This window comes from Dipteris shenzhenensis, chromosome 2 (assembly GCF_047967505.1).
Source record: "Dipteris shenzhenensis isolate YYH24624 ecotype China chromosome 2, Dip_SZ_1.0, whole genome shotgun sequence".
Lineage (NCBI taxonomy): Eukaryota > Viridiplantae > Streptophyta > Polypodiopsida > Gleicheniales > Dipteridaceae > Dipteris > Dipteris shenzhenensis.
Window position 1 is genome coordinate 26,017,256 of NC_141597.1, and position 15,623 is coordinate 26,032,878.

The window sequence follows — 15,623 nt, forward strand, 5'->3', positions numbered from 1 at the left end:
TGAGGATAGTACCAATGTCTATTGTCTATGCTACTGTTTTATAAATACCTATATAAGCATTGTAAGTATCAAATATTGGAGCTAATACCAATGTTTATTGTCTATGCTATTGTTTTATAAATACCTATTAAGCATTATTGTAAGTATCAAACATTTGGAGCTAATACTAATGTTTACTCTATGCTATTATTTTATAAATATTTATATCAACATCATTATAAGTATGGGAACATTTGAGGCTAGTACAATGTTTATGTCTATACTATTGGTTTGTAAATATTTATTCAAATTTGCTAGAGTGCACGGTTGAATTCTAGGTGATAATGGATTGCAATGCTCTGTGGCAGCATTGTAACAATAGCCAATTAACTCCATTCACTCGAACCTTTGCCATGCATGAACCTTTGCATGCATGGCGGCAAATACAATCCTATGAATTCGTCGGATTCTCACGATTTCATCCCATGAAATAGCCCAGCTGGTCGCATTCTCAAATCACTTTGTACCTTCTCATCAGTGGCAACCATGGCTGCGATATCTCACGCTGCAGTAGCCATCGTCTTCTTCCTCGTCCTCGCCTGCTCTTCCATCCCCTCCATCACTTCCACGAAGCCCAAAAGTTTGAAATTCTATTTCCATGACATCCTCACCCCCACAAATTACTCCCTGCCCACCGCCACACCCGTTGCAGGTCCTGCCGGCGCAAATGGTTCGTTATTCGGCACAGTAATAGTCATTGACGACAAAATCACTGCAAGCCCCAATTTTCATTCTAAGGAGCTCGGTCGTGCCCGCGGTTATTACATCGCGGACGCCCTTGATGGAGAACCCCTCAGCTTCCTGTTCGCCTTTACCGTAAGATATACTAGTGGTAGTCACAATGGAAGCACTCTCTCCATCTTCGGTCAAGACCCCTTCTCAGAATCCGAACGATTTGTACCAGTGGTGGGCGGCACTAAGGATTTCGAACTCGTCCGTGGGACGGCAAGAATAGAGACTGTTAAGACCGATGGCGTCAACGCAATCCTCCAGTTTACTATCAAGCTTGTGTATCTGTAAGCTCGACTGTGTTCCAGCGTTTTAGAGGAAGAGGTCACCCCACCCACATCTTCGCTCGGCATATGGCTTAACCATCTCATCCCCGCGATAGTGCAAATGCGGAAGGATGCTTGATATGAATAAAAGTGCGCTGTTACGCTTTCTATTCACTGCGTCTACAATTTGGTGTTCTAACCCTCTCATCAAATGTGTGTGTGCGCGCGCGCGTGTGTGTGAGAGAGAGAGAGAGAGAGAGAGATTTTCTATAATTTTGTACAAAATAAAAACATGTACCCTACAGCTCACATATCGACAAATCTAGAAGTTTTCGTTTCGTTGACGTTGACAACTTTCCACCTTGAAGGTTTTTCCTACAACTTCTCAAGTGTTAAGGCTTTATTAAGTCACCTTTTCGTGTTTTCTTATAAGTGTTAAGGCTTTATTAAGTCACCTTTTCATGTTTTCTTTATGTAGATAGATTACTCATAATAGCTAGAGATATTACTAGGTTTTATTTGACTTATAATGTGACTCTAATAATTCTATAACATTAGTTTGGTACAAGGACATAAAAATGTGCTAAAATGTGCTCTTAACTTAGTCAATTCCTAGAATTATTCAAAAGAATAAATATTTATTATCTACCATAATTGCTTATATGTTGAGGAAAACTTGGAATTATTATGAATTGGAACTTGCACCTATTACTTTGAGTTCTACTTAAAGTTTTAAGGTCACTTTAATACCAAAATTTCAAGCCATTTTCTCAGGTTTGAGATAAAATGCTCATACTTCTTAATTCGAATGAGTTTTTTAAGAGTTTGTAAGCCCTAGAGTTTAAGGATAACTAAAACACATACATGTAGGTTGCTTTGGAGCTAGATACTCATACTTATTATGATCTATGGCCTCAAATGTAATTTTAGTGAATGCTGACAGTAGCGAGGCAAAATTTAAAATTCTTTGACGTGTCTAACAAGTTCCAAACTCAATCCTACTTTGCATATGTCTTCAAGAGAATATTATTAAGTAGTGGAGTTTTTAGGGGACCTAATATCATGTAGAACACTAAATTCTAACCGTATTTTGATTGTGCATTATGTTGTAATTCATGCTAAATTCAAGATACAAGGGTTAAAGGATATCATAAGAACCTTCAAACGTTTAAATACTTATAGAGTGCCTCTAATCATGAATGAGTGATTCCAATTAAAAAGTTATTTGTAGAAGAGATGTAGAACACATATATACAAGATAATTCAAAACTATAAAAGCAAGATTTGATGCGGAACCTGTTTTGGTGGTTGAGATTAGGAGTACTTAATCTCTTTTAGTTTTAGCCTTTATTGTTATGTGGCGACTTTCCTTTATGATATAATATTGTTATATATAAAGATGCTTATTTGTGCAATGCGACTTACAATGTGACCCACTAGGCTAACCACTCTTGCTAATTGCTAAATCAATCTTGCAAAAATGATTTTTTAACAAAGTTGTGTCACCCTTAGGTGTTCTATATACTTATAATAAACACTTTGTAAAAAATGCTAGCTCATTGAAATCATTTTTATTTTTAGGCAAGCTAGATAAAGTTTCAAATCTGAATACAGTTTGGATGAAACACTATGTTACCATACATCTGTGAGCATTTTGTAATCAAATGTAATAGTTTTTTGTGCTCCTTATATTTTTAGAAAATAGTCCTATGAGTCTCTACCTCAAGCTCAAGAGAGGAAATAACAAAAAAACATATCTACAACAAGTTGTGATTTTTTTTCCAAAACCTCAAAAGGATACTTTTATGTCCTGTTATGCTACCAAACTAGTATTAACAAATATAGTTCCAGGTTTGAATGCCTTTATAACTTGTGTAATTCCTTCTCATTAGTCCTTGAGGCCCAAGCCTTTGGACTTTGGATATGAATGCTTTGAATGCTTTATAATATACTTTCATAATCTCTTGCTAGGTTTAGAGCAACTAGCTCATTAGGTTAGCATCACATTTGCATCCTTGACACCATTACAATTTACTCCATATTTATCGAACAGACTACACATCATTTTATCTTTTTATTTTAAAGACTAATGAACCAAAGCCCACATGGCATTGAATGAGGCATATTGGAGATATTTTTCCAAACAAGTAAACAACCTTAAGGAGCACTTAATGCACTTAGGACCAAAAGGAAATGAAAAGATAACTCAAAATGTTTCCAAGCACACATGGCATTGAGATGAAACCAAAGTAGTAGACCACCTTCAAGAAGCATTGAATGTATTTAAAAATAAAAAGAAATGAAAGATGACACAAAGTCTTACATGAGAGATGAAACCAGAGGACTAACATACATTTAAAAAGGTACTTAATGCTTTAAGATAAAAAATTTGAAAGATGACTCAATATCTTACATGCACATATCACAATTGAAGGAAATCTCCACTTCACTTACTTAAGATCTCTCCTTATTCCTTGGCCTTCTACAGAGTAAGCATGAGGTAGGCACCAAACAATGATTCTAATATGCATTTAAAGGCATAGTCCCTCTAACCATATGAGAACCTTGCATAACCTTTGTTATTTCTCCTCCAAGCTTTCCGTATCCTCCATTTGATTTTAGCTTTTGCATAGTTCTCAATCCATTTCTCCACAAGTATAGAGGCAAAAGGTACCACTTTCAATTGCAAGGTAAGAATCATCTTCTTTCACTTTCCCTTTCCTTGTGCCACCTCCTTGACAACTCTTAGATAATCCTATCATTCCAAACATGAAGAGCAAATCAATCTAACTACACTCTAGGGACTCTTATCACACAAAACATGGATTCCTATAGTAGCCATTCTTTAGCCATGCATCTCTCTTTTGCCTTATAAGCTCTTCAATATCTTCATATAACATTTGAGGAAGAGCATCCACCTACTATGTACCGTACCTACTAAGCTTATGGAAATTTTGAAAGAATACCATATATCGTTGATTTGTAGGGAAAATGGATTGAAAGCCTCAAATGGCAAACCGTTCAAGTATAAAGTCCTTGCATACTCATTTTTTAACTCAAAGGACTTGACTAATAAACTATTAAAAAAGGCCCACCCTTGTAAGTCACTTTCGTTGACTATTTTTAGAATTGGTTCCTACACACATACATCACCCTTTTACAGCCTCTTATTGTCATTATCACATTATTGGCTTGATCTTTGACACATGATTTTTCCATCATGACACACGTCCAAAGTAATCCTTACATCCAAATAGATTGGATCATGAAAGACACATTTTTTTGAGAGGAAGTATTATAGATTGATAGGTTCAACATAAGCCCCACAATAGTAGTAGCTAAGAGAATAAGTCCCACAATGGGAGCTCAAAGTGTTCTCATGGGTAGGTACTCTCAACATCATGGGTAAGCCTCCAGCACAAAACACTAGATAGTTTTTAGCATGAAGCCATTCACATTGACCACGGTGATAATATACTAGTCATGACTCTAGATGAGATCGGTGAGTGCAAAGAGAATTTTAGCTCAACATTACATTGCTAAAGGGTATGTACTGTCGATTCTGACCTCATAGACATGAGAAATTGAGAGCAGCTTTATCATGCAATAGTAGGATCACCACTTTTTGACGACACACATTTTCAGGTAAGGCCTCAACATCAGGTGCTTTCATCTACACTAGTAGAGTTTGACTTTAGCGATGTGCAAGTTTGCAAGTAATCCCCGATATGAGGCTCTCACATCTCTAGTGGCATGCAAAGTTACATGCCTTAGTACATTTTGCTCCTCAAGTTATTTCATCCTAGCATCCATAACTATTACTTTCACATTTTAACATGCCACAATGGCATTCAATTATCACCATGACTTGTGATTAGTAGATCATTTGTCATTATACTACATTTATGCATTGCTTTAGTTTTGCTGCCACAATGCATACTATTTGGATTCATTTATCGCCACCAATTGTGATTTGTAGATCATTACTACCCCATTATAGTGGATTAATATTGAGTTTGGCCAACATTAGTGTTTTAGCATGCAATTATATTGGCTATAGTATACAATCCATAATTGATGCAGATTAATGGTTGGATCTAAGACTTCATATCTATCAAAGGAATAGTATTTGGTAGCTCATGATGGCTTCAGGACATCTTATGCTTTTTAGTTGTATTTCAGTATTTTAGGCCTTTATTGTCGCATCCTATGCCGATGGATTTTCATCCATGCACACAACAAATTACCTTTAGATCATGATATTTGAGCATATAGGTTGGATAGGCAATCAATGACATTCCTTGTTAAATTTTTGACCTTCTTCAACGGTCTGTAGTATCACACTTTCAACTTCAGCCCCTACTTTTATGTCACCCTTGGATTGCTCTATCTATAGTGACGATGTGGTCTTATATGGTCTACATCCTATGAAAGTGATTACTCTACTATAGCATACCTCAAATGGTATTGTCAATTCTTTTGGGTTGGTGACATTCTTGTTTGCCACAACCTTACTTCCCTATTTTTTGGGTTTTGTTCCCAAAGGTGAAGGATGATCTACAATTTAAGAGGGGGAAATGCACATTTTATGCATAGGATCTAGTACTAAGTTATACTCATTATATAGACTTCCACTGTGTAGTCATTATGCTCATACATGCACATACTACTTTGATTTTTTTAATCTCTTTTTTTTTAGTCATGTTTGCATCATATGCACTAGCAAAATCTAAAATCCAAAAAAGATCCTGTGCATACATCATGTACTTATCTAATGTGATTTGAGAGGGGGATTTGAGGACGGTGTAAACTCCACCATACATACAGAGCATAAGGTCAAACCATAACCCTAACCATAATGGGTGCATGTATATATCCATCTTTATGCTCAATACAATATAGTGTATGGCTAGCTATCTTGTGTACTCCACTCTCTTCCCACAATCCTCCAATAAGTAAAAGAGAAAGCTGATCTATAGTTTCATTATAGCCTTATAAGACAAAATTAACACCAAGAATCAAAAATTTTGACAAAATAAACCCTTTCTCACACCTGTAGATTTTAAAAATTTCAAACTAATGTAACTTGATCTACAACACTTTGCTTAAGGAGGTAAAAGTACTAAAATATTTAGCAAAATGATCTGATTTGGATATCATCCAAAGCTCAATTCATCCATTGTTGTCTTCTCCTTAGCTTTGCTTTAGGCCATAGCTCAATTCATTACTAGACACCTCCAGCTGGGGGCTCAACATTTCCCTAGTTATTTTGTAAATCCATATCCTCATGGCTTATGTTTCCATTTGCTAGTTCATGATCTACCATCTAATAGTTTCACACCACCTTGGGATTGGTGGATCCTTGTAGACATTCAATAGTTTCGTGACCTGTGTGGTTTTTTACCTTCCACCCACATGTATTATGGTAGTGGCCTTTGCCATCTTGTACTAGCTAGTGCATGCTCTCTCTATCTATGGCATTGTCATGTTTGTAATAGTATCCAAGAGCATTATTCAATGTTGAACTACCACCATAGCTTGATTTTCCTTTCCTTCACAATACAATGCTTTATGGATGTGTGCCACCGTTGCTTTAAATTCATTGGTGCCTTTAAAATGATGGAAGACGGTATCTCCCTTTATTGTGTCTCCAATTACCCCAATTGATGGGTACCCAACAAGATTTGATGCCTTGTCTAAGGCATGGTATGTTGGAAAATAGGCTTGGCCTCTTCTTCTAGCTCATCTTCAACAATTGGATCGACTATGTGGGTCGCCTCTACATCCACCACTCATCTTTGCTCCATCTATACTTCATCATCCTACTTCATTGGATGGAAAAGGCTCATGGCCCCTACCTATGTTCTTTAAGTATTTTTGGGTACTATGTCGGATTGGGTCTTGGTATCAATGGTTCCCCCTAGAGAGCCTACTTTTAATTGTCAATAAAAATTTACACCCTGGCCATCTTTTCTTATGGCATCGAATGTGGTGGGCCCAAATGAGATTGTCAAGATTACTTGTTCTACAATTCATATCTTCTTTGGTGAATGTGGTAAAAAATCTTTGAGGCCTCACTCTTGAACTTTTCTTGGACCTCCTTGAGTTTGGATTTGGAGACAAGCGCTTCGTTGAATGTTAGATTTACTTATTCGTCCAACATCCCTACTCATTCCTTTAGCTTGATGTTCTCTTCGTTTGTTTTATCTAGCTTCTCTATTGTTGTGCCTCCATGGAATGCTTTCTTCTCTAGAGCTTCACTAGATGATTTGTTTGGATTTGGCTAATTTTTTCTTAAGGAAAACAATCTCTCAAATTTCTTCTTTGAAGTTCGGCCCTTTGTTGCGCTCAAAAATCTACCTTCTATGCTTCTTCTTGGTTTTGCTTCGAGCTTTCTTTCTCCACCTCTAATGCTATATGGCAACAAGAATGACCAAGGCATTGAAGTAGAAAGAGCCTTCATAGAATTAAGAGAAGATCCAAAATGCAGTCAAATAACATGAATTAGAGCATATAAGAGTTAGAATGTAATCAAGTAAAGAACTGAAGAGAAGGCAAGCCAAAAAGCAAAGTTAAGATGGAAAGGACCTTATTGGAGTAGCATGAAATCAAGAAATGATTTTCGGAAAGCATTGCTTAAATGGCAAGCAGATTCCCTAAATGGTGAGCAGATTCCCCAAAATGGCAAGCATAGTTTTCTTTGTATCTCTCTCTACTCTAATGTTATGTCTCCTCTTTTAATGCCTTCCCACCCCAACCCCCTTGCTCCACCTACATAAAATAATTAGATCACACCCATCCCATGTAATTTTGCATGCAAGAGGCATCAACATAACCTATTTTCTCAATCTCCTGGTCCTATTTCTCACTCCTGTTCCTCTCATATTTCCTCTCTTTCCCTCCTCCTACTACTATTGCTATTCCTCCTCCTCCCTCTCCTTTTGCCTCTTCCCCCTACTATTGCTACCACTCCTCTACTCCCTCTCCTCTCTTGCTACTACTAATGTGCTTGCTACCCTTGGTGCGTCTCTGTCTAACACTTCCATACTTCTCCTATCCCTCTCCCTTTCCTCTTACTCCTCCCTATTATTGCTCCACCTCCCTCTCCTCCTCCTATCACTGTGGTCCTCCCTCTTCTCTTTCTTTTGCTTTTCATTCTCCAACTCCTCCTTTTTCTCCACTTTCTCATTCGATTTCTCCTTCTTCCCGTCCTCCTCCTCATAGTTTCCCTTTGTCTCCTCCATTTCCTTCACCTCTTGCTTTCCATTCTATGTATCAGCACTGTCCTCCCCATGTTTCTTCTTCTCCTCTTTGTCTCCTCCATCTCCTTCACCTCTTGCTTTCCATTCTATGTATCGGCACTATCCTCCATATGTTTCTTCTCTTCCTCTTCCTTTCTCTCCCCCTCATGCTTCCCATGTTTTTGCTCCTCCTCCTCCTCCTTCCTCTCCCTCTTATGCTATTGCTCCTCTCTTTTAGCCATTATTCCTCCTCCTCCTTTTCTCTTATTGCTACTCTCTTTTGGCCACTATTCCTCCTCCTCCTTTTCTCTTACTTCCTCTCCTTTATCTCCCTCTCCTTGTCCTCCTCCTCCTCTTACTACTCTCCTTCATTCTCCTAATGTTGCTATTGTCCATACTCTTTCTTACTCCTCTCCTTCTCTCTTTGCTTCCTCTCCTCCCTCTCCTCCCCACTCTCTCCTATACTTACTATTTATTGCTGCTATTGCTACGGCTACTGCTACTGCTACTGCTATTGTTGTTGATGCTACTACTACTACTACTACCACTACTGCTACTACTACTACTGCTGCTATTGCAACTGCTACTACTGTTGTTGTTGCTGCTACTACTATTACTACTATTGCTGCTACTGCTAATAATACTGCTTCTAATACTACCCTACTACTTGTCCTCATCTTACTTTCCATTGTATTTCCACTTCTCCGACACATTGATTTTAAAGAAACCACCGTAGCCCCTTTGTATAGACCATAATGAGGTGTTTGCATTTAATAATGCCACGAACAAATAACTACTACTACTACTTGTCCTCATCTTACTTTCCATTGCATTTCCACTACTACTACGACTACGACTATGACTACAACTCGACTATGACTACGACTATGACTATGACTGCTACTGCTACTGCTACTGCTCATCTTACTTCCCATTGTATTTCCACTTTCGACACATTGATTTTAAAGAAACTGGCACCATAGTCCCTTTGTATAGACCATCATGAGGTATTTGCATTTAATAACGCCACAAAAAAATAGTATAGTTTTTGCTCTCTTTCTTCCGCATTAGCTCTCTTGTTCCCAACATTAGCACCACATCTTCTATCCAGCCCATCCTGAGAAGTGAACTATCACTCAACCATCTATAACTTCACACACTAGTTGTAATCTCCACATTTCTTGGCTAAAACTAACACTACAAAATTTTGGATCACATTCAAAACTTGGAACTTCTTCTCCTAGTCCCTCCTTTCCTCCTCTCCTTCCTCTCCTCCTCCCTCTCCTTTGCCTTCTCTTGTCCTCTTCTTTTATTATTAATATTACTACTTTTGCTCCTCATCCTTTTGCTTCTCCTCTTTACTTTAAACAAAACAAAATGAGACTAAAGATTATTTTATAGTGTAAAGCATTTATGCATATTCAATCTTCAAACCATTAAATGTACCAGTTAAAATAGTTTATTTAAAGTATAATTAGTAGGGTGTTTTTTGAACCCTTTCTTAATTGAAATAAAAAAGGGTGTTGTTTGGACCTTTTCTTAATTAAAAATAAAACATATCAAAAGTTTCCATTACAATATACTACTCTTTATGCATAACATCCTGTTACAAGTTAAGACACCATAAAGAAAGAGGGTTGTCACCATATGGATGGAATGGCATAATAAGAAGTTAAGGTTGGTAACAGAAGGGGTGACAACATGTCCAAGGTGGATAAAACACGAAGAGCATAGGCAATGAAAGTGCTTGGGCTATGAATGGGGCATCTAAATCCCATTGCTTCACTATTGGAAAAATCTTATCATTGGCATTGACATACCATTTACAAAAAAGTTCATAAGGGTGAAGAAATTTATCTATCATTTACAAAAAAGTTCATTTAGGTGAAGACATTTATCTATCATTGGACCAAACCTACTGGATTAGTAGTAGGTGAAACCTACCAACCCCAAACATCAACTATCTACACTCTCTTTCGATTCAATACTATCCATATGGCTACATGCTTTTATATGTCCTAAGAGAAATAAATCTCCTGACTCCTCTTGTGAGAGCTTCAAGAACCTTCTCTCACTCCTTCCAACATGCTCCTCCATGATGGCTCCCACGACCTTGCCCCCTTTAAAGAAGAGCAAAATAAAAGAGTACCTCATGTAACTTCCTTTTGGATATTTATTATCTCATTAGCAACAATAAGGAAAAAAGATGTCCTAAGCTTGGTGTCCAAGTGCATACCAAATAGCTAGCCAACCACGTACTTGGTCTTGCATTAGGCAAGCATGCCAACTACTAGCTGTCTCAGACCAATCTCTAGCACTACAATCCTTTTAGTTGTCTTTGAGGTAGCTAATGATGTTCTTGTTCTCGAAGTCCAATCTAAATGCAAATTTGGATTTCTTCTTTCCTTAAGATATTACTTGCAATTCAAACTTGATTTCGATAGGACGATGAATTGGTGGTTGAGCAATTAACAGATGGGTCAAAAAGGATGTTGGGGCTCCCAAAAATTTGTGTGAACATATCTTCAAATGTGCAGATGTGGTGGGCGTGAAGATTTCACACACAAAGATTGGATGATGTGGTGGTCTAGCAATTTTTGAGAGATGGGACAAAAAGGATGCCGGGGATCCTAAAAATGTGTGTGAAACATATCTTCAAATGTGTGTATGTGGTGGTCATGAAGATTTCACACACAAAGAAAGAACCTTATGATCTCCTTTAGTTCTGGTCCGGTGTCCATGTCAAAAATGATTTGGCGTCCTACTACTAGTTGTTATGGTAGGCTAGAACATTGTGAAGAAAAATGATGAGTAGCCAAAAAAAGTGGAAAGATGTGACCACTATGGGATTAAGAATGGCTTCATATTATTCTATGAAGTGCTGCATATAATACACGAGAGTGGGTGCCAAAGCTACAACTCGGAAGTTGAAGCATGGGAAGTTGTAGAGTACATTAGGATCATTTTTTGCAACTATTTGGAGAAACTCCACATCCATCGGTGACACAAGGGCATATATGTGGGGTGGGTCCAGTGTTTGTAGCTAGCAAAGTAATAAATCTCCCAATATTCAGGCTATTTCAAAAATGGGATTCTCCATGCAGGTTGTAGCCTTGCATCGGTATCCAAAATGGGAAGCTAGTTACCAGGGGAACTAGATAGCCACCTCTTGTTTCACATGGATGAGCTTGGCACTGCTACCATAATGTCCTTTCAATAAACTTGATAAGTGCCTCCATAATATCAATGGCCTTTAAATCAAAACTTTGTAGTTTCCCCTTGCAAAGACTTAAGCTAGTAATATCCTCAAAGGGCCACACACGATTGAGGACTTGGTACCATTAGGGATTTAAAAAAAGGACCTCGATGGAGTGATCATCCCTATCGATGCAAAAGTCATCCTGCTCATCCATTGCATGCTCTAAAGGGGTTGGTAGGTCTTCATAAGAGGCCGGCCGCAAAATTCTTTGGATCTGGTCAGGAGCATAGTCAGTGGGCCAATCATTAGAAGTTTCCTCTATTAGTATGTTGGCTGACCCTACTTGTGTGTGCATGGATGTGGTGGGCTAAGATGTGTGTGGGTGTGGAGAAGGGAATGGGATAGAGGTGATAGGAGTGACTAAGGGGGTGGAATATGAAGTAGAGGGTTGTGCGGAAGTAGAGGGGTGGGCCTAGTCAATAGATTGGAAAATTACAAGGGCAACATCTGCATCCTCTTCAAGAAGATGTGTGGGATAGGTGACATGCTCATTTTCAAAGGTGATGAAACTGTTATGTTGCATTGCCTCCATTGCCTCTAACACTTTATTATAGGTCTATTATTTTGATAGGGGGATACTAACGGCTTAGGAGGAACTCTTGTATTTGAACAACTTCATCTCTACCTTGTGTGCATAGCTATTACAAACCTTCAACCATGGCAGAGGGAGTGCATGGCCATGCAGGCAAATCAACTGGTTTATGTAAGTCGCATATATCATAAGCGGTCAAAAAATTAGAGGACTCTTGGAGGATGTGACACCATCCCCAAAAATTGTGGACAATGGGGTGAAGGGGCAAGAGCTGGATGTCAAATTCCTCTTGAAATTTTGATGTCCTCATTGAAAAATCCATGGCAAAAATTGGACGGGATCCATGGCACGAGTGGCACCAAAGGACCTCTAGAATGGTGTTAGGTAGAAGGGGGCTAGAAAGATTAATTCTATACTATTGAGAGGCAATATTTAGGCAATTTAAGTAGAAGTGGAGGGTGTCCTCCACTATGCATGGTTTGAGTGAGTGCATGCTTAAGTCAGATGGTTGTTTGCTACTATCGACACTTGCAAGAGTCACTTTAGTTGTTTGTCCCAATGGCTATTAATGCCTAGGTCTCTAAGGACTCATATCAAGTGGCCTTGAGTTGCTAGCTGAGCTGGAGAGACCTTGTGTGCTGGGCCCTACAATTGATCATGCAAAGCCTGTATCTATTGTGATTGCACGGCCTAGACCTGCTCAGCATTTCTAATGTTATTCTTATAGTTCTTTTTCCAAGTGAAAATTTTGCTGCTCTAGGCCATCAAATGTGGCTAGCTCTATTAAAAGCTCAACTTCAAGGTTCTATAGCCTTTCCTAGAGTGCTATGTTGGTAGCTCGGTTCTGTCTAGCTATTTCTTTGAGTTGTTGGCCCACTACCTGAATGGCCATGAATCGAGGATGTTCCATTTGGAGGGCTACCCCATTTATTCCAACTGGGCCTTAGCCCTATTTAGCTTCCTGGAAAGAGTGAGCTCTAGTTCGTGGTTCCTTTGGTATACCAAATCTTCCATGAATCAGCACTACATCTCAACCATTTTCTTAGGATCATGGGCTTGGAGCTATTGGTAAGCAACAATGGCCCATTTCTTCTTGGATGTCAATCTAATCCAAGCTGGTACAGGCAAGTGATGGCACCGTTGGATGTTTACTGCCGTTAATGCTATCAAGCAACCCAACTGGTTCAACTCATAAGATGCCAAAGTCGAATAACAAGCCATTGTATAGCTAACCTTCAAGGTCTTGCTACTGCAGTAGCTACTATTGCTATTGTTAAATTTCTTGCTCTTCTTGGCCCTCAGTAGGGGTCAGTTGTACCTGATAGCTGCTACCTATAAGAGGTATAGTCAAAGTGACTTGGATACTTGGGGTGGACGAGGGGCCTTGCTCTACCCATCGCAGGGCAATGGGCTACCATAATTCTATCCCAAATAGCTTTGGCCTCTGCTTCTCATTGGGAGTCCACCTGTTGGTCATCCCCTTAGGCCTAGCCATTGGTAGGCTGGATTGCAGGAGGAGGGTGAGCTACAAATTTTGATCTACTACTCCAAGGGGTTATGATATTCTGATGATCAAGTGCATGATGAATGGCATAAATAGCATTGGGTTGCCGATCTATTCCATATGCTTGGCACATTGGCATCGCAGCTCCTTATAGTAAGAATCCACCCAATTTGCTTGAATCTATAGGTATCCCACCAAGCACAAGAGGACGTTGGGTAGGATAATATTATGATGATCTACCATTCCAACCCTGGCAAGGACTTAGAGCAAACGGGTGGGCTTGACTAGCTTAAGCTCTATGAAATCATCAAAGGGGACCCCTCCTTTGTGTTTCTAGCCATCCCATGCAACTACATACCATCCCTTGTGTTTCTTGCCATCCCATGCAACTACTTGCTTAATGTGGCCTTCCAAGCCTCACTTCTTAACATAGGGTTCAGCCATCATGGGCAGTTGGAATACCACTCTCACCGTGTCTATGGCGGCAATGAAGTACAAGTGAACCTCTCGACCCAAGTTGTTTGTTAGATATGTGACATTAGTGTTCTTCTTGTAGTGGTCCACAAATTGGGCCACAAGGTCCAAGTAGCAAGGCAATCTATCTTCTACTACAGTGATGCCAACCACTTCAGGTGGGGAACCACTTCTGGGTCTTAAAGTGCCTCGTAACATGGTGTTGTGTGATAATATAACTTGAAGTCCATATTCGGCTTGTAGTAGAAGTAAGAGTGCACTACTTATCCTTCCATTATTGTTGAATCCACTATTGGCCAAATGGTGAGATGATGGACTTAGTCACAGTATACTCAGTGAAGAGGGATGCCTAGGGGTTTTGCTTTTATCTTTTAGTTAGCCTGGTGGTGGACTGTTGACCTGATTCTTGGGGTTGACGCAGAAATGGGGCTTCTAGCTAAAGTTCTTCAATTATGGCATGCCCAAGTAGATTCAAGGAGAGGAAGGGAGGGTAGAGGAATATGGAGCTACAGATGGGATGGGGGCTACAACAATAGAGGGGGTGGATGGGGGTGTAGCATGACCGGCGGTAAAACCTTGAAAGTTTGGAACTCCATTTCACCGAAGAAATAGTAGTCTTGAAAGATGTCCCAGAGTTCACTGGAAAAGTTGGATGACATGCAAAGAGGTGGATTTGCATGTGTGGAAGTTGTTCTTGTAGTTTGGAAGTTGTGGGTAAATTTTGGTAGCACCTTGTGAGTTTGGAACTCCATTTCACCAAAGGAATAGCAGTCTTGAAAGATGTCTCGGAGTTCACTGGAAGAGTTGGATGATGTACAAGGAGGTGGATTTGCATTTGTGGAAGTTGTTCTTGCAGTTTAGATGTCGTTTCAAAGTTGTGGGTAAATTTTGGTAGCACCTTGTTAAATTTTCTTTTTTGCCCTAGCTAAGTATTAGTTATGTTTCTCATTTTTTTGTCCTCTCTAACATAGCTCGCTGATGAGCTACATTGGAGGGTATTAAAAAAGACCCTATTAGATGCCTCATTGGGCTTACTCTTTCATCCACATCTGCTCTCATTTCCAATTTGCTCAATCTGTGTTGCTTTAACAATGCATACTATTATTTGGCAATGCACACAATGTGTGCTTTCCCAAACAATGAGTTCTATTTTAAACAACTATGTTTCTTTCTTTAGGCCCCTCACCAACATAGCTTGCCAGCGAGGTATGTTGGAGGGTGTCTTTAGAAAAAAACTCAAATAGTAAGGACCTTCATTCCACACGTGTGCATACTAGATGGACAATGAGACATGATGTTTCATAATTGAATACCAACATTCAATAATTGAAGCGACAAAAAATGATCATGAAATCTCTCATCGTGAGAAAAGAATGCCCCCCCATGCATAGCTCACTAGCGCAAGCTATGCTGGGGAGGTGGAAAAAATATTGCCCTCCTTTATTAAAAGGCTTACATGCGAGATGGAACAATCGAGCCATAGGTTTGGGGGTGTAGCAATTCCTTCAATGCAACCAAATGGCCTCTTCATGACATCTTAAGGGGCGGCAGTGACATGGAAGCTTCAAAAAAGCTACAC

At 39.2% G+C, this 15,623-nt stretch overlaps 1 protein-coding gene across 1 annotated transcript; it reads left to right on the forward strand.

The window, feature by feature from the left end:
• Positions 1 to 525: 525 nt before the first annotated feature.
• On the forward strand, positions 526 to 1,059 carry LOC147904547 (dirigent protein 11-like). Its single transcript, XM_087391671.1, has one exon. It carries the CDS (start codon positions 526 to 528, stop codon positions 1,057 to 1,059), a length of 534 nt encoding a protein of 177 aa, XP_087247797.1.
• Positions 1,060 to 15,623: the final 14,564 nt, after the last annotated feature.